Source organism: Chroicocephalus ridibundus, chromosome 2, assembly GCF_963924245.1.
Source record: "Chroicocephalus ridibundus chromosome 2, bChrRid1.1, whole genome shotgun sequence".
In the NCBI taxonomy this organism is placed as follows: Eukaryota; Metazoa; Chordata; class Aves; order Charadriiformes; family Laridae; genus Chroicocephalus; species Chroicocephalus ridibundus.
Window position 1 is genome coordinate 73,265,888 of NC_086285.1, and position 18,541 is coordinate 73,284,428.

The following is an 18,541-nucleotide window of genomic DNA, read 5'->3' on the forward strand; positions in this document are numbered from 1 at the left end:
AAGGGTGGGTGATATAAAAAATAGTTTTTCAGCACAGTGCAGATTCTTTTTAGGGGATAATATTTGTTTTATGTACAACAGTAGAATTTTGTTAAGACAAAATGCTTATCAGGCCACTAGGTCTTTGAAGGGCTGAGAAATGTTTTAGCACCTGTTATTTTAAGACAAAAGAGGCTCCCCGTTACATTATACAGGGTAGATTCTCTTCATGTTTCTAGGCAAGTTCTATCAAGAGCACATTTTTTTTCTTTCCAGCTAGAAAAAAAAATCATTATACATCCTTTTTCGCTCATTTCACAAATCAGTGAGTATGGCAGAAAATAAGTTGCAGCAATTTCCCCTGTTTCTATGGTATTTCTCCTCCATCTGCTACAAAGGAATGTCCTATGTATTATGTACTTTATGAATGCATTATAATGGAATGATCTTCTTCTATAGGCATAGCACCGTATGTTGAAGCCTTTGATAGGCTGCTGAATGGAAGTGTTGCTGAGTTTCTCAGGTACAGCAAGATTCTTGAGGGTGATGTGAAGACACATGTGAGTATTTGCTCAGATTTTCTCCCCATGATATAAGTGTACAGGTCTTCGAATCTGTGTGATCAGCCTTGATTGATATCAGTTCTCTGAATTATTAGTTCTTGTAGTAGTGATATCCCGGCATAACACGCTGAGGACAGTTGGCTCAGGAAGGACAAAAGGCTGTATGGATTCATAAGAAGAGCCTGTTCCTCTTCTACAGCACCAAAGGTTGAAGGCCATAGTATGCAAAACATAGAAATATTCTCAGTCACAAGCAATCTGAATTGTCCTGGTGGCTGTTAAGCCCTTTGCACGACAGGAAAACAATTAAGAACAAGAGTGAAACAATAGGTGGGTCCAAGCAGTGATAACTTCTTGTGGTTGTATCTAAGCACATACATCATCATTTGTTTTTATTATTCACATCTCTTTCATTTGCAACATCACAGCAAATTAAAAAATGAGTATTTCGGACATTTAAATGACCCATTTTTACCACATATGTCATAGCAAGGAAATACTATGCTATCAGTTTCATTATGAAATTACTTCATAATCTTATAGTATATTGTGATCAGAGCTTGTTTGTTTCATTTTATTTTTTAAACCTGTCTTCTCTATGGTGGTGATAGAATGACAAAGGATGGACTCACCAAGAACTTACCAATATCAATTTTGAAACAAAAACACACGCAGAAGAGCCAGGGTCAGTTGGAACGGCATCTGAAGGAGTGTGAAGCTTTTGACTAGTAGATCCATGCCATCGGGCCTTTCTCCATGTGTACATTTCCCAATTCATTGCAGCTGTTGCTCTACATAACAAACACTGTAGAGCCAGAAAAACATGCAGTCCTACAAGCTACTGGGATTTATGCTGCAAGGCCAGCATAAATATTTTGCAAGACAGCCAAAGTAACCAGTCTACTAATGGAAGAAGAGCTCTGGGATTATTCTGTGAGCTGTGTTCTCTCTGTGGCGTTATATGTTCTTGTTGGTAGAGTTTCTGACCTAGTTAGGCCTAGAAAACTGGAGGGAGTAAGGAGAACAGGCAATTCTAGAGGATCTTTGTGTTTCTAAGGAAATGATGAACTTCCTTTTTTATTTGAAAAAGCCTTTTTACTTTAACAGTTATACTGTAAGCTGCTATTTATGTACTTTGTTCTTAAAAGAAATTAGGCAAAAATTAATAAACCGAGGGTGGGGGGAAGGGGGAATTATCCACCTCACTGAGCAAATAATTGCTCCCTGGAAAGGATCTGTTCTAGCTTTGGTCATTACATTCATTAGACACCATTATTTTGCAGCTGATTTTCTCAACAGTCTAGATCTGAGCGATACAGAAATAGCCTTAGTATGAACACTAAGCAGGGAAAAAACCCTGCATTTAACATTCTAAATGACTAAAACCTTTTTAATATACGCTATCTGTAAATGTTTAAATCAATAAATGTATTAATTTAGGCATTTGTCACTATTTGATACTCATAATTGAGTCCGTATAAAAGACTATTAATAATTTATCTGCCAAGTCTGTGGATAGTCCCTAGCATATTGGTGATGGTAGTGTAATGCAAACTGTGATAAGGAGTATTTGTTAGGACTAGGAGATTAGACACAAACAACTTTCCCTTACATAAAGAAACCGGTGATTCTGATTGCAGCCTATTAAATATTCTGAAATCTTAGATTCTGAATTTACAACATGAAGCAGACTGTGGTTGCCTTATGCTCATGCTTATCACTGAAGCAACATCTGTGCTTTACCTTAACAAGTGGAACAAGGAGTATTTTTCTTCTGGGTGTCTTATAGACCATGTGTCCTCAGCATTATACTTGCAGCTGCTGTCTCTTTCACATAATGAGCTGAAGGGAAGGTTGTATTTTATTTCAAAAAACACCTGTTGCCTAGAAAAAACTCACATACCTGACTGACCAGAATGGTAATATGAGAGAAAGCGAGACTTCGTATTATGCTAAAGAAATGAGGGATTTAACATGATGTATTTCGTGCTGATTGCTGTAAGGATTGTGTGGTTTGTGTTTCTGGCAAAAGGAAGAATACAGCCATAACTAATATCTCTTAGGGAGCCCCATTCCTATTTTTTCAGCATGCTGTACTCTAAATAGTCTATTGAAAGAGAACAAAATAAAAAAGAGAACTAATAGCTAGCTCCAGGCTCTGTTAAATACAGCAGCACGGTGGATTTTACAAAGATTAGTTTATCAAAGAAGAGTGCCGCTTAGACTCAGTCTGGAGAGCAGCATATTTCTCATTCAAATTACAGTACATGCAGGGGTGAATCTCTGAGGTCAAATGCATTAAAGAAACTAACCACTTTTTAAAAGACAGACAGAGAGAATGGCTTGGGATTTTACTTAGTCTATTTAAAACAAAATATCCTAAACAGCTAAAATGAGGTCCTTTTCCTGTCCTGTCACTGTGGAATAAAAATCTGGTGATTATATGGAAATTTCTGTGAAATACAAAGTCCCCTACAGGGAGAGATTTTATGAAACCACTTTCCACTGTCCGTGTCATAACTATAGAGCATGTGAAGTCAGTGAAAGAGTGAGCGTGGCCAGGACTGCTGCCAACTGGCTGCCTTTGGCCTGACATACCAGTGTCTTGGAGGCTGTCACCAACTATTACAGGTTATAACAGCCCTGAAGCTGGCTCACTATGTGTGCCAACACTGAACCATTCTTCTGACAGAATGAGGGAAATTCAAAAGCAGTATAAAATAGACTGTGGGTCTACAGGATAGGAAGTTCTCTTATGCCCAGCAGATAGCACTGGATAGCACTGGCTGATTGCTGGATCAGAGAGACATGAGGCCCACCGCTGTTTGCCCAGATGCCTCCACCACTACAGAAAACGTGCTGAGGATGACAGAGAGCTGCCTGTGGAAGACACGGTCAGATTGTGTCCCAGTGAGGAAGCCGGTCAAGCAGGTTTGATGGGCTCTTCACCCTGTCAAAGCAAAGCTAGCAAGATTTTAGGAGGCCAAGATGCAGGTCTCTGTGCTGTGTTTATTATGAGCTTCTTCACATTGTTTTTGTTTATGTGATATCTCAAGTGGTGGAATAGTGCCATGGTTTGGCTTGAGTTTCAGTAATGTACCAGATGAGACATAATGATAAGAAGAGAATGTACTAGTTCTACAAGAGAAGGGCAGATAACGTAAAATTTCCATATTTTATTATTTTATGTGGTACAGAGCAGAGCAGAATTACAGCCTTCCTGTCAAACACATAAGCTAATACTTGCCTTTTTCTAAAATTGTTTATTTGTAAAAATCTTTTACCCTCCCAGCCCCACCAGTTGAAAGAACAGATTGTCTGAGTGATTCAGTTATGTTCCCTCTTCTCTCATCCAAGCCATTTAGCTTGGAAAGGAAAACTATAGAAATATGGATGCATTTTCTCTTCTATCTTCCATCTTCCAGCTGCTGAAATGCAGAGCTCAGACAGGCAAGCAACTTGGAGCAATGAGAAATAAAAAGGCTGTTGGTTAGCTTGCTGTTGGGAGGTACTAGAAGAGAGTTTAGGTACAATTCGTTACATGTATGACTACATGAACAAGACAGCACGGAGCAGCAATTCACAGCACGTTATCCGATCTGCAGGGGTTCTCTGTGTGCATGCAGTGATTTGCTATCAGCATGAGCAGGGGAAGCAATGTTCACCCCACAAACGTTCGTCTTATGCACATACCCACAGAGTTTCTTTTCCTTATCTATTACATGAAAGCAATGGCATTCTCATCTGTTCCTTCCAGGCGTAGTTCATGTAAATATAGACAGACAACTGAAAGCAGGAGTTATCTTTTATGAGGTATATATGCACTTTGCAAAATGCAGCTCTGGTCTGGCCTATCAGTGAAGTTAAAAAATCCCAGCTTCCTCATTTTTTCCAAAGAGTGGTTATTAGACGTGAAATAGCTGTATGTTTTCTTTTCTTGTGAGAGATGTTGAAGAATTAGTCGATGACTTTCATAGCCCTGAACTTTGAACAGGATGTGCTGCTGTCTGTGATACACCAAAAAACACTTTTGCACTTTTTCTTACCTAATCTAAACACAGACTATCAAACCCATTATTTGACTGATTCCTCAGTAACAAGGCAATTTGCTTACGGGGCAACAGAATGCACAAGTGTACTCTCATGTTCATCTTTTGTGCCCAGAGGCTGTGCGGTTTTAGGCATTGTGTTGAAAGTTGAATTAGAGCTCAGAGAAGAGGATGATGTCAACGTGCCCAAAGAGAAGCTTGCTGTCAGACTGCCTTTGCATTTCTGTGATAGGTATTTTCTGCTACATGAAATAAACACCAAACCAAGTAGCTACTACAGGACTGGGGAAAAAGAGAATACATAAAAAAGAATAAAAAACCAAACATTTTTTACCGTGTACAAAATGCACTCAGCTGAAAGAAAGAGACTAAGTGTAGAAAACAGTACTGCTATCCACCAAAAGTGAAAAAAACCCACAAATAATCAGGAACCAAAAAAAACCAACTTTGGAAATCTATCAATATTAAAGTTCATTTTGCAAGGCTAATTCAGCTGTATTTCTCACTCAGTATGTGTACTACAAGATACTCCGTAACATAAGCAATAAAGAATACTCACTTCAATATAAGAAAGATGGAAATGTAGTATACACAATGTAGCCAAGTGGCTAATCCAGAAAAAGTATCATTTTTAGGGGCTTTACAACTTTTGATTGCTCTGTTCCAAGGGACAACTTCACTTGTGGCCTAGGGATTGGATCTGGCTTTCAAAACAAGCAGGATTTATTGGGTGAGGTGCAGTGGTGTGCAGATGTGGTTGCACCTGTCTGACTGTAAGACACCTGGTTGGGAATAAAGATGGCTCCTGAGCATGAAGAACCTGTCCATTTAGACTCTAGACCCTGAAAGAGTGGGAGTTTTTCCATTCATTTTGATGGGAGCTGGTTCAGGCTGTTTGTTTCTTGACACTGACATTGCAGTAAATACCACTTGCTTTTCTTTTTATTTAAAAAGGCAAGGAAGAGACAAAAGTCGAACAGACTCTATTGGGAAAAAAAATGCCATGGTGGCCAATTCCGGGCATTTAGTTATGTATTGCTGGCACGAGAAACGTGCACCTGTAAATTTGGGGTGATGGTGGTGGGAATATAGAATGAGAACATTCCATATGGCATTCCCTCAGTCAGAAACATAAGAAATCAGAAACACAAACAGTCAAGGCTGTCAGCTGTTCTTCATAACCTGTTTTCATGGGGCTTCTTTGCATATGAAGTAGTTCCTAACTAAACCCGTAAATAGCTATGTTGATTTCAAAGTAGTGCAGTTGATCAGGGACCATTTTTTGGGGAAGGGTCTAGAACTGTTAGCCCCTAAACGCGGCAATTATATCTGTATGTAGTTACCCAGTAGAACGGGATTTTCTGATCTCCAAAGGATTCCAGGAAAAAGGTATCAGAATGATTTGAGTGTGAAACCTTATATGCAATGCGAAACCAAAGAAAACTCCATCATGTTTGCCAAAAAAAATGTTAAAGTATAACTTCCTCATATGAAAAAAATTCCAAGAGTAAAGGGCTCTTTAATTGACTGGATGAATTCAGAATAATATCCAGTGTTCAGACTAGCTTTAAGGTCCATGTTTTACCAATTAATTTAATTAATGATTGGAGCAATTAATCAAGGCATACATTATATTTTCAGCCATTTGAAGTCTAAATCAGAATCATATGCTCTAGCTCATGCTAATTTTGCTGTCCTCTAAAAATTTTTCATTGAAGTCCTTTAAGAGCAAATTTGAGTCTACTGATAGGAAATCTGTTTTTCTTGGTGGTTTTCTAGAAGTAGTGTATAGACCTAGAAGCGTAAGTGCCCCGCAGGTTGAAAACCTCTGTGTCATCTTAAGCAAAAATCATAAGGTGATAAAATTACATGGCTAAATCAGCTAGCTAAATGGTGGGTAGCTTTAGTGTGTGGACCAGCTGCACTCGCAGCCACAAATACAGTATGAGAGTGTCCCAATGAGTCTGTTGCAAAGTCATGGCTTGGGTCACTTGCCAGTGTAAAGTTGGGAGAAACTTATTAGGGAGGACTGGAGACATGGAGCTGGCACGGATCCAAGGTCCTTGAGGAGGCCTTGATAAGGTAATCAGACTTTTACTTTTCTCTCTGACTGAAAGCAGTCCAGGATTGGGGGGGCATAGGTGGCGGTCATCTCAGGCACTCAGTCGTGGAACAGTGGGTCTGTGGTTCTCACAGCCATAATTTCCAGTGAACCACTGGCAAATTAAACTACCTTGATCCATCAGGAAAATCAAGACAGAGGAGCAGAGAGACAGTAGCCCTGCTTTTGTCATCGGCATGAACCTCTTGTGACTGAAAACTCTCTTTACTGGCATCAGTGCTCATGGTTCTTATTTCTCTTGCAAATAATTATGATTTTTGAAGCTGGAGTAGTAACATTTTTTAAGCTCGTTTACTTCAAGCTGAGAAATATACATCTTTGAATGTTCTCTTTTTTTGTTTTTACATTTTTTTTCTCTTTTGGGACACACATCTTCCGTGCTTGATTGATGTCATTTGTTTCTACAGGCTATGAGCAAGTTTTTTATTACTTTTCAGTCTCATTCTTTCTGAAAAGCACATGCACACTCTTTTTACTCATCCTGCCTCCCCATCCCTGACCTGCTTTTATTTTGCTAGTTGGTGGTTGCAACTGTTTTGAGTGTATAGAAATGCTGGGCTTGGAAACTGAGAAGGCTGTTCATTGTAGTCAGCAAAAAACCAAACAATGAGCTCAGAATCTGGCTCTTCAGTCAGTTTCTAGTAAAAAGGAGTTCAGAGAATAATGAGAATTAAGCCACAAGGGAAACCAATGTGCGGTTTGAATGTTGTTTTAAATAAGCTGGGAGTGCTGTCAGGAGCGATAAGGGTAGAATGTGGCCACAAATGTGTATTGCCTCTTTTTATTCAGTATGAATTGCATGATCAATATGGCCAGATTTCTGAATATTGAAGAATCCATTAGGATAAATTAAACCATGTCACTGTCAATGCTTACTTCTGTTAGTCTACTGACAGCCATAAATTCAACTATATATTTCCATAATTAATCTGAACTGCAAAGCAGTTTAATTTTTGCTATTTTGTTTCATAAGTGTAATTGTATGTTTTATTCTAAATCCCAAAGCTATAATGAAAACATTGGTTTAGGATCTTGAAGTAGATCTTTGAGCCTGAAATACTTATTTCTTGTTGCTTTAATACATGTTCTGTTTATAAAAAACCACCTTAGGTCAGACCAGCTTTTCAATCACATCACTGTGCATGTAGGTTACTACCTTGCCTTTCAGAGAGGCTGTGGCCCCCTCTCCAAGTAAATGTTGGCTTTTAGTATTTAGCACCTCTGAAAAGGAAAGCATGGTTCAAGTGGGAAGAAACCTTAAATATCATTTATAGATGTGTCAGCTCTAAGCTTTTAACTTCCTTCCATGTTAGCACATTTTGGTCGGGGTCTGGGATTCTTTCAAGGTGATAAAAGTGGAAGTGAAGTTACAAGGAGACAGATTCTGGCACTTTTAGCCTGTGAGTTGCTTTCAGGGAGCTCACTGGGACTACTTGCAGAATGAGGTGGGCAATGTCACCAGTTGTCCTGAATTGTGTGAGAGACAGAACACACACAAAGCCATTTCAATATAAGAACCTGTTTGTCCAAGCTCTCTCTCTAAAGACAGTGCAATTGCCTAGAAATGGATGGTTCTCCAGTCTTTATATCAGGGAAACTGGTATTTGTCAGACACAGAAAGTCAAGAAATCAGCTCCTCAGTAGGGTGCTCAGTGAACATTGCCAAAGGAATATTTATGAAGTGATACCTCAACAAGTGCTGTAACCTTTTTAATTTGCAGATATACGCATCTGAAGTACCTAGAACTTGTATTTGTTAAATCAGAGACACATGAATGACATCCTAAAGCTGTGAAATCATAAAGCCTTTTCTGAAATTTCCTCAGGATGGATTTGGACCTTCACTGAAAAGGGCTTCTGAAAGAATAGCTGGGGATAGAGAACGGGACTGCTTAGCAGCAGACCTCAGGGGCAAACCAGCCCATCAGAGAAATAACCAGAGTGCCTGCAGCCAGTGGAGGCAAAAGCATGTTTGCGCAGATGACAATGAGACCTGCAGGTGCCTGACATCTCTGTGGTTGTCTGATGTGCTGGTTTACAGCGTCTGTTCCATGTAGGAAATGTAGGTTTGCCTTTCTTCAGGGAAATGAGGTCTCTCCACAAGTAATTCCTCGATACAGGCAGCAGCACCCTGTGTTCTGAACTCGGATGTTCATGGGGGAAAAAAAAGGAACCTGAATTTAAAAAATGTTTGATCTTGATAATAGCCAAAGTTTGGACTTCATCTATTCAGTACATTGTATGTGATTCCTATTTATTATAGGAATTAATGCACGCTTTCAGAGATACACAATGTAGCTCCAAGTAATAGTATAAAATAGAAGCTTTGGAAGTCTGTGAAACTTTAATGTACCACAGTTTCTGTTCTTAATGAAATCCCGAAGTGGAGTGGTTTTCCTTTCCCATCTCTCTGTGAGAAACCTACTTGCTTTTACAGGCTATGAAGAGCTATAAGAGCTCTCTCAGGAAGACTGTGGCTAACTTCCGTAAATGCCTGTGCAGGTTGGGGTGCTTTCTATCTACTCTACCTAATACTGATTCCAAAAAAATTACAACTTTGTCATGGAATAACCTTTGACGTGATACAAAAGATATTCCCTTAATATCATTAGTTAAATTAATTCCCCCTGGAAAATTGCATACTTTCCTGCATTATCGTTCTGTTACAGTGTTAGCCTTTCACCTCAGGAGTCCTGGGGACAAACTGGAGACAGGTCAAAAGCAACTGATTGCTACTTGCTGTTACTCATGCTCTGAAGCTCATAAAATATACTATTACAGTATTTGGTTATTAGAAGCTCCAACCAGCAATGTTGTTGTATAGATTTTAGTGATGTATTCTCTGCACTGTAGAGAAGCCGTTTGTTCTCATGATGTTTTTATGTTTGTTCTTAAAATGTTTGGCTGTTTTTATCAGCTGTTTGTTTCTATGATTATCACTAATCACATATTATAAAGGTAGAACATGACAGTACAAATTCTGCACAGATGACAATCGATTTTGGGGATGTCCAGTCTACAGATAAGCACCAGGGACTGGAAGATCACATGTCGCAATGTGCCAATAGCATCTTTTACTTCTACTGATGTGGAAGATGTGAATGTAGATCCATGACTATATGCTGTCCAATGAGATGGCTTTGAAATCTCCAGCAGGTGACTGACTCTTTACAGAAGACAGCAGTCACCAATGTAAATGTCAAACTTGAATCCTTGAACATTTTCAAAACTGTTCAGAAAAGGAAGGTATTGAAAACAAAAAAAAACCCTTTAGTCCATAAAAAGACCACATCTTCAGTAATGTGCGGACTATTTATTTTTGCACACAATTCTCAGTATTTTTCTATGCTGAATCTTCTGGAATCCCTAACTATCCATATGCTACATCTCGTTTTGGAACTTCCATGTAAAAGTTGAAATGAACAGAGGTCAAGAGAGTTGCAGATATTTGGTTGTTGTAAAAGAGATTCATGAAGAACTTGTGAATCTGGAAGACACAAAAGCAGCCTGAGCTTTAGGAGACCATTGGCTATTCAAGAGCTTTGGTCTGGACTTGCCCTTCTCCTTTGGTGGGTGGAGGTTATTAGAGAAGTTTTGGGAGAATGTGATCTCCTACTGCTTTCCTTGGCAGTAACCAGTAGCCACAATGGCCCTGCAGACAAATATTTGTATCTGTTTGAAACAGTGACAGACGAACAACATAATCGACTGCTTCTGCTACCAAGACTAATAACTAATTATTTAACAAAGCTGACATTTAAATAGCATTCATTAGGTTTTAAAGTTAACAGTCCCTTGAGATCAATCATAACAATTCATGTCATTCAAAACTGGGAGAGTTTAGAGGAAATTCTGGAACACTGGGGCAAATTTTACTGGTGCAAAAGATGCAGAACCTTTATCCAAGGCAATAATTGTGTAATTAATGTAAAAGCATCTGTTGTGGCTTTAAATACCCCTTTACAGCAGTATATCTGTACAGTTTGTGGTTCATACGGCGAAATAAAATGGCAGCGATGATTTACCCAAACAATTCTATCCATCTGTCTTGCGTCATTATCGCTGAAAGATCTTTAAGACCCATTCGGTTTGAGCTCCACCGGAGGTAAGAGCTCTGAGTGGCTTAAGTCACAGTCCAGCTAACTAAAAGGTAAAGTTAATGAACCTAGATACAGATGCTACTCTGAAACAACAAATAAGTAATATTGGCTAGCACTGTGCACAGTTACATGACACGGTGTTTAATGCTCTGGCAGATATAAACAGCTAGAGAGACCAGCACCAATATAACCTTAGATTGGTACTGGACAGGCAGTAGCAATGCTGAGAAATTTTAGGAAAAATTCCCTAATATAGACATAGCCATGGAGGCTGAAAAACACTAAAAAAACCACACTAATAGAGGACGGCTGATTGGTGGTAGTCAAATGTATCTATCTGAAAATAGAAAAGAAAATATCTGGGGTGATTTCTGGCTCCATCAAAATCAATGGCAATCTCCTATTGACTTCAATTTTGACTAGAATTTCAACCCTGTCTTCTGCATGGACAAGTAAGAGAAAGGTGACAGGTTTTTGCTTTTTTTCCTTTTCCTTTTCCAGTATAAAGTGCTCTGTTTGGAGAACTGCCACTGACTCTTCAGCATTTGGCCTAGTTTTGAAAAAATCTCTATCAGCCAATTAGCTGTACAAAATAAATACTGTCTCTTCAGCTGGCCTGGATAGTTTCTATGGCAGCCCCATACTTAATCTAAACTTCATTCTTTTTCCATTTCTTTCTTCTGCCTTCAAGCCACCAGCCACTTCACCACTTCGCTTTGAAGAGGCTCTTGAAAGCAGAATGTAAAAGACAAACTGTTTCTCTTCCTCTGGCAGTACTGTCCCTTTTAGAGAAAGACTGGGGCCTTTGCTGGTAACAGTGAAGCTCTATCTGTAGTTGTCATTTGCTGTCAGTCATTGTGTTTTTTGCTAAACCCAAAGGACCCAAAACTATTTCTGCAGAAACTATGATTAGAACTCTGGACCACTAAATCACAATTCTTCTCCCTCATGTCCTCTTTACCGTTTTGTTTCAGAATAAAGTCATTAAGTACATTTTAGAAATCCAAAATGTACATAGATGTGTATTTTGATTTGCAAATTATCACTGTTAATGTTTGCATGTATCTATATGCGCACGTGTATTATTCTCTAACAACAGAAGTCCAGCGCATTCTGGCATTTACATTATGCTTTTCAGTGCTATGACTCTGAGGAAATAAGTTATTAAATCTAATAACATTTGACAAATTTAATATTATCAGGTCAATAGGGTAATTTTCTTGACTAAATTTCATTAGGAAATCCTTTGTTTGTTTCTCTTACTTCTATTTAGGTGGGGTTTTTTTCAAAGACTGAATTTACTTGTAACTTGAGATCTGAATGCATGTGCCTGTTTCTTCTTGTAGTTTGCCAAACTGTTGTCACATAAATAATATTTATATTTATTAGTGCTTGGATACCAGAGTGAGGGGCAACATAGATTAAATAAAACATTTAAAATTAGAAAGAGATAGATCCTAATATCACCTCTGCTCTGGAGAACTGAACTTTGCTAAAGCGAACGGGTAGTTTAAGCATCAGGTTCAGTGCATCTATGTCTATTCAGTCTGGAATGGTGCAAGTTTGGGTGGAATCCATACTCTGCTTCAAACAGGTCAGAAGCACCGTCACCACTAGCCATCTCTCACGGAGCCTCTGGCAATTTTTCAAGCAGTGGCTTCTGGGAAATATCAAAAGTTGGCATTGTATCGTGACAGAGAACGTTAAACCAGTTGCTATTAAAAAGATGATTTCTAAATACGTATGATTCCTCCATAAACTCCTGCAGGCTTAACTGTAAAGAGCCCTGTCTATGCTTTTACTGCGATGGCAAGAAGTCACTCACTGTGGTCAACCACAGGTTTCAACAGGCATGAAATTGGTCTGATGTTGCATACATGTCAGACTTCGTCTCTCCCAACCGTATCAGTCACCTCAATCAGCTATCAAACACACCTGAGGTAAAGAATTAAGACACCTTATTCCACACTTCAGTGATGGGGAAACTGAGGTGGTGAATAGAACACCACACGGTCCTGGCATTCAGGTCCACAGTCACAGCCGTCTCCTCCAGCCTCTAGAGCAAACTGCTGAAAGCAAAGTAGGAAATGCTTTGAGGAACTTGATTCCTTCAAAATATTAACCTCATCTGAGAAATCTCTGTCTGCTGATTGCTGTGTCCATGCATAATCCCAAGAATGCCAAAAGGATTACCCAAAGTTTTTAGATATCAGTTGCTCTAAAAATATGCCCATTTCTATCTGCAGATAGATGTGTGCAAGTTTGTGGTCTAGTCTACTCTGACAAATTTACTCATGATTCCCATGCATTTTTGACACTCAGGCTTCATTACTATCATTCATTATAACTGAAAGAGTTTCAGCTGATTCGTTCTGTGGCAATTTTTTAGCTGAGCCTCACAAGTTGTTGAGAAAAATCCCCCCCGGTCCATTTTCGCTCATTAGTCTTCACTGGATATGGGAGTCTAATGAAAGAGTCGTCTCCCTATGAAAAATAATGCTGTCTGCTTAGTTACACAGCCTGTCTGCTAAATAGAAGGAGGTAGCAATGAAGTGTCACGTTTCAAAGACAACAAGAAAGAACTGGAATGGTGATAGACTGAACTAATGCATTCTTAATGAGAAGAAAGTACCGCATGCTTGGAAATAGTAAAACTCAGAAAGCCATTTTTAATGCTGTTGGAGAAAGAAGGAAGTAACTGTGGCAGAAGTCTTATAAAATTCTGCTTGTAAAATGCAAAAACTGTGTTAGCATGATGCTTTGATTAAGATTTAAATTCAAAGGTGAGAGATGCGAGTGCTCTGATGCCTACACAACTGCAAGTTTGGGGCTGGATATATTTTGGGCATACAGCACAAGCCTTGCAATCAATATCTAGTCCACTGACCGCTGAACGTTTCCAACATTCTATAATACATTTAGGATAATAAGAAAATGCAAAAAGCCACACTTTAAATGCACCAGAGGTGCATTGGTGGTGTTATCAATGGCTTGGGTGCCCTCAATAGCAGAAGATTTCTTAAAGACACCTCCCAGACATTTTGAGAAAGTGGCCTTGGCCACACTCTGCAGTAGAGGAGGAGTAGTAATAAACATAAAAGAGTAATACACGTCTGGTGGAGAAGTACATCTTGATTCCACATACAACAATAGTTATAACATAGGTCAGATGAGCAAGACACGTGTATGAGGCATACTCAAGGAACGTCAGTCTTTTAGGAACATCAGTGTATATCATCCAACAGTCTGTCTCCAGCTTTGACCAAATTCCAGTGCTTTGGCAGAAAGAGGTGAAAAATCATTCCAGAAACCAGTTGTTACTTTGTAATCGGAGTGGAGAAAAAAGTCCTCCTTGGCCTCCATGAGTGACCGATGGGAAGTCAAAAGCTTGGATTTAATACAGTGTAAACGAAGTGCCAAACAGACATATTTTTCAAACCTCATTGATGCTACCAGCTCGGAATATGTTCAAGAGCTCACAAAACAGTCTTAATTTTCTATATCTAAGAGCACTTTGCTCATGTTTTATGATCTGTTTGATCAGCATTTAAAGCTCTGTCTTAAATTAATGCTAGTTCTTTGTAGGAATTTGGAAGATCCCTCCTGAGTTTAACTTTTTGGATAGTTGTAAATCTTCTTTTAAATTTGAGATTATGATTACTTGTGACCCAGTTTACAGACCTGTGATCATATGCTGACGCTACCGTTTTCTTCCTTCTCTGTTACTTACATTCCGTATGAGAAAGAATCATATTCCTCAGTCACTGTGTTGCTAAGCAAAGCAAGTGAAACTTTTAAAGTTTATCTTTGTATGACAGATACTCGTTTCTCTAAACATCCAAATAGGTTTTCTCTGCATCAATTCTGATTTAAGCTCATCTTTATTTAACACAGATGACTAGTGCTTTACATAGAATTCCAGAGGAGGCCCTCTCCAATGGTACTAACAAATCTGTAGCTCTACTAAAAATATTTTGCCACATCCATTGCAGAACTGCATAAGTTCTTTTCACAAAGCCACCTTCCTGGCTTTTATATTTGCATTTCCAGTCTTCAGCATTTCCAATTAATCAGTTATAGCTTTACACCCAAAATTACGCATTGTTTTAAAGAGGCAGGGGTGAAAATGCTAAATTTTATCCTATTCATATTACCCATGCCAACAAAGCTGTCTTACTCTTCTCAAGTGATAAGTGAATCCATCTCAACAATATTAAAACCTCCTAACTTTGTGCTGCCCATGAATTTTATGAGTGCACACTTAATTCTTTCTCTTAGGACACTAGTAAACACAACTAGGAACTTTCCTCCTCTCAAATAACACGACCATTGTGTTACCCTATTGTATACACCATTGCATACCCTATTGTTATCCCCTTTTATCCAGCTTCTTATCCAACTTAAGAGTTTTTACACTAATTTGCATAATTTCCACTTAAAGTATAAGTTTCCTATGAGGACCCGCAACAAGCGTTTTACATAATATCTAAATATACTGGATCTAACACATAATCTTTGTCTAAGAAACTGAAAACTCTAAACAATCCCTAAAAGTAATGATTTAAACCACAGATAATCCCATTGTAATTTCTCCCATTTTTAATTTTCATATGTGTTTTTAATCACTCCTTTCAAATCCGTTCTAAATGCGCACGGTGCTGAAGTCAAACTAACAGCCATGAAATCACTTGACATACTTTTTCCCCCTCTTCTTGGGCATATTTGCCCAGTCCATCATTGCATACTTCTGTCATCTGGTACTACCTCCAAATTATATATATTTAAAATATTTTCTACTTGTACTTCCATCTGCCAGTGTCTTCAGTACTCTAGAATGAAGATAATATAGACCCAATGATTTTGTCACACTAAGCTGCATACATTTGGCTTCCCTTTCAAATGATGTAATTCCCATTCATTTATCATTATTGTCCATAGCTATGCTTTCAATATCTTCATGTACGTAAACTTTCTTGAAATTGGGGAAAAGCATTTATTCAACAACAGGTAAGCTATACGTGAAGAATAATGTAGACATGCGCAGCTTACCCTTCAGGTCACTGCCATGGCCTCACTTCATCGCTTTATTTCTTTATTGTTCCAGTAGCTACAAAAAATATAGCTTTGTTTTACTTTTCTTACAGTTTAGCAAGGCCTTTATCTGTGATTCCTTTGCTTCTGTATTTTATAATGCCTGAAAAAAGTTCTCCTTGATAATCAAGGCCTCTTCTTCCTCTTCGGGGGTTTTCTATCTATTCTTAATATCTTGCTTTAGTTAGTTATTCATTCAGAGAGTCTAGCCCTTTCCTACAATTTCTCCCTCCTGCTCAGCACTCATAGATTATTTCCATTCTTAATGTAAATCCATCCTTTCCTGCATTCAAATCATGAAGTTCCTCAGGCCAGTCACCTTCATTCACTAATTTTTCTATTTTCTAAAAGTTTTCCATTCCAATATATGAAGCCTTAGCTATAGATTTATTTTTGTCTGTCTTGCAATTTAAGAAGAACCGAATCCATTCATAATAACTTCCTCCTGGAACATTAGGTTTTGGTCAGATGTTCTGCAAGATCCTCCTCACATAAAAAAACCCCAAGCTTAAAATAGCACACACTTTGTTGTTTTATGAATTTCTGTACCAAAAAGTCAGTCCTCTGAAATGTCTAAGAATATCTAAACCTTGCTATTACTGATGGTATTTATGTCTATGTCTGGAAAATTTAAGTTTCCTATGCTCATACAATCTCCCTTATTATTTATTTCTTTATCTATTTATAGAGATGATTACCCTCTTCCAAATCTCAGCCTGTCAGACCACAATATCCCCTTCTCCCCAAATACTGTCCAAGTTGTGCCTCTTTTACCATCTTCCTTGCAGTGATTTTCAACCTAGCAGATTATGTTTTATTCATGCCATCACATTTTAAGATGAATAAACACAATTTGGCAGTTTTACTTTGCTACAACTTCAAATTTCCTGACTTTTATGTATTTTAAGTTGCATCCACATAGGCTTGTATATAAAATTTCCTTGTTTTCTTTTTAGATTGAAGAAACCCCAAGGAAAAACAGCATGAGCTTCCCCACCCTTTCACAAAGTGATTATAAATGTACCTATTCATATTAGATTAATTTAACATCGTTTGGTTTGGTTTGGTTTTTATTTAGCAATATATACTAGTTATGAATAGTTCTTCTCTATACCAATAATGCTTTCTCCTAGTCACTACTCATTCACTTAAATGAGGTATAGGGGATACTGAAATAACGATGAGATTCTAATCAATGTACATCATTCATAATGTACAGAAAATATGCAGTGTTCAAAAAAACCAAAAAAGACCAGAAGTTTGGACAGTAGGGAACACTGGGAGCATAGAGATTTACCTCCCATCCACACTGTAGCATGTAAACATGCTGTCAGGTGCAGCTTTAACCCAAATTCTAGAGTTCTGTGGGGTAAAATTGACCCAAAATCTTCAGCCACCATCCCTCATAGCCATCGATGTTAGGGTCTGCTCACAGAGAACAGGCAAGGAATAAATTACAGCATAGTCCCTCAGCAATACGCCAAGCTCAACTCTTCTTAAACATCACTACACCCTAGATACAGTTCAAGAGAAAGTTTGCAGGTTGCCATTCTCAGCAGTAATAAGTTGTTATCACGCGCACGAGTATAAACATTGCCATTAAAATGCCTAGACATTCTCTGAAGTTTTAAAATTAAGTCCTCCTGTGACTAATCTATAAATGATAACCAGAAGACTGCATATCAACTCGTTTTATTTCCTATCTGAAGAAGATAGGGAACTTAACCTTAGATTTCAGAAAAATTTATAGCTAAGCCAGTACTGTAATACATTTCTTCTAGTCAGTGTTGCTGTGATTTAGATGAGAAGCAGCAAGAAAGATTTGAGCTGTCACACTTGACTTTGAGCTGCCAAGAAGAAGTATTGGAGGTTACAGGCTAAGGTTTAATTTATATTCCTCCTTTTGTTACAGGCAGAGATGGTACGTGCTGCTTTCCAAGCGCAGAGATCTTTCCTGGTGTTAGCATCTCAATGTCAAGAGCCTCAAGAGGTAAGAAAAGTGACCTAGTGTTTCAAGAGGCAGTGTATTAAAAAGGCTGTGTCCCTGTATGTTTAATATCAATCCCTGCATTTGCTTTTCTTTGTTTATTTATACGGTGCACTTAGAGGCTTGCTTTCAGTGTTATTAACATAGCACTGTAATAATCAGAAATCCATGGTTCAGAGTTAAGAACCTTTTCTGTACCAATACATATAAGATCACTGAAGAAACCAAAGGAGATTTCCACTTTACAGCTTTAAGTGGGATCAGCGTTTCTCTGGAAAGCTGGAAATGCCATGGAATAGAATGGCTTTTTGCAAGCCACACAGTGATGCTCTATGGCAGACTTTGAAGTCAGGGGATAAGTTCCTGAGAGAAAAATCAATACCAGTCCCTAGACTCAGTATTCTCCAAGCTGAGGTCCACGTCAGGCCAATTCTGGAAGGAAGGGAAAGCATTTTGTCAAGAAAATGAAAAAACAATTTATATCAAATTGATTTATATACTGACTTTAGTGGCAACTATTTAAATCCTCCCCTCATAACTAGAAAGCCCGGGGAAGCTGTGGAGTTGTTATGAAATCTCATCTGTAGTTTCTGGAGGGCACAAGGTTTTGGCTAATAGCACTGTATCATTCCTGGGAATAGCAATCATGC

General features: G+C 38.4%; 1 protein-coding gene across 1 annotated transcript in view; it reads left to right on the top strand.

Annotated features, from left to right (window-relative positions):
* CAP2 (cyclase associated actin cytoskeleton regulatory protein 2) overlaps positions 1-18,541 on the top strand; it is a 69,509-nt gene that overhangs the window by 14,731 nt on the left and 36,237 nt on the right. Inside the window, exons 3-4 of the mRNA XM_063325874.1 lie at positions 439-539; positions 17,817-17,894. Coding sequence (XP_063181944.1) covers positions 439-539; positions 17,817-17,894 — 179 coding nt within the window. The remainder of the gene's footprint in view (positions 1-438; positions 540-17,816; positions 17,895-18,541) is intronic.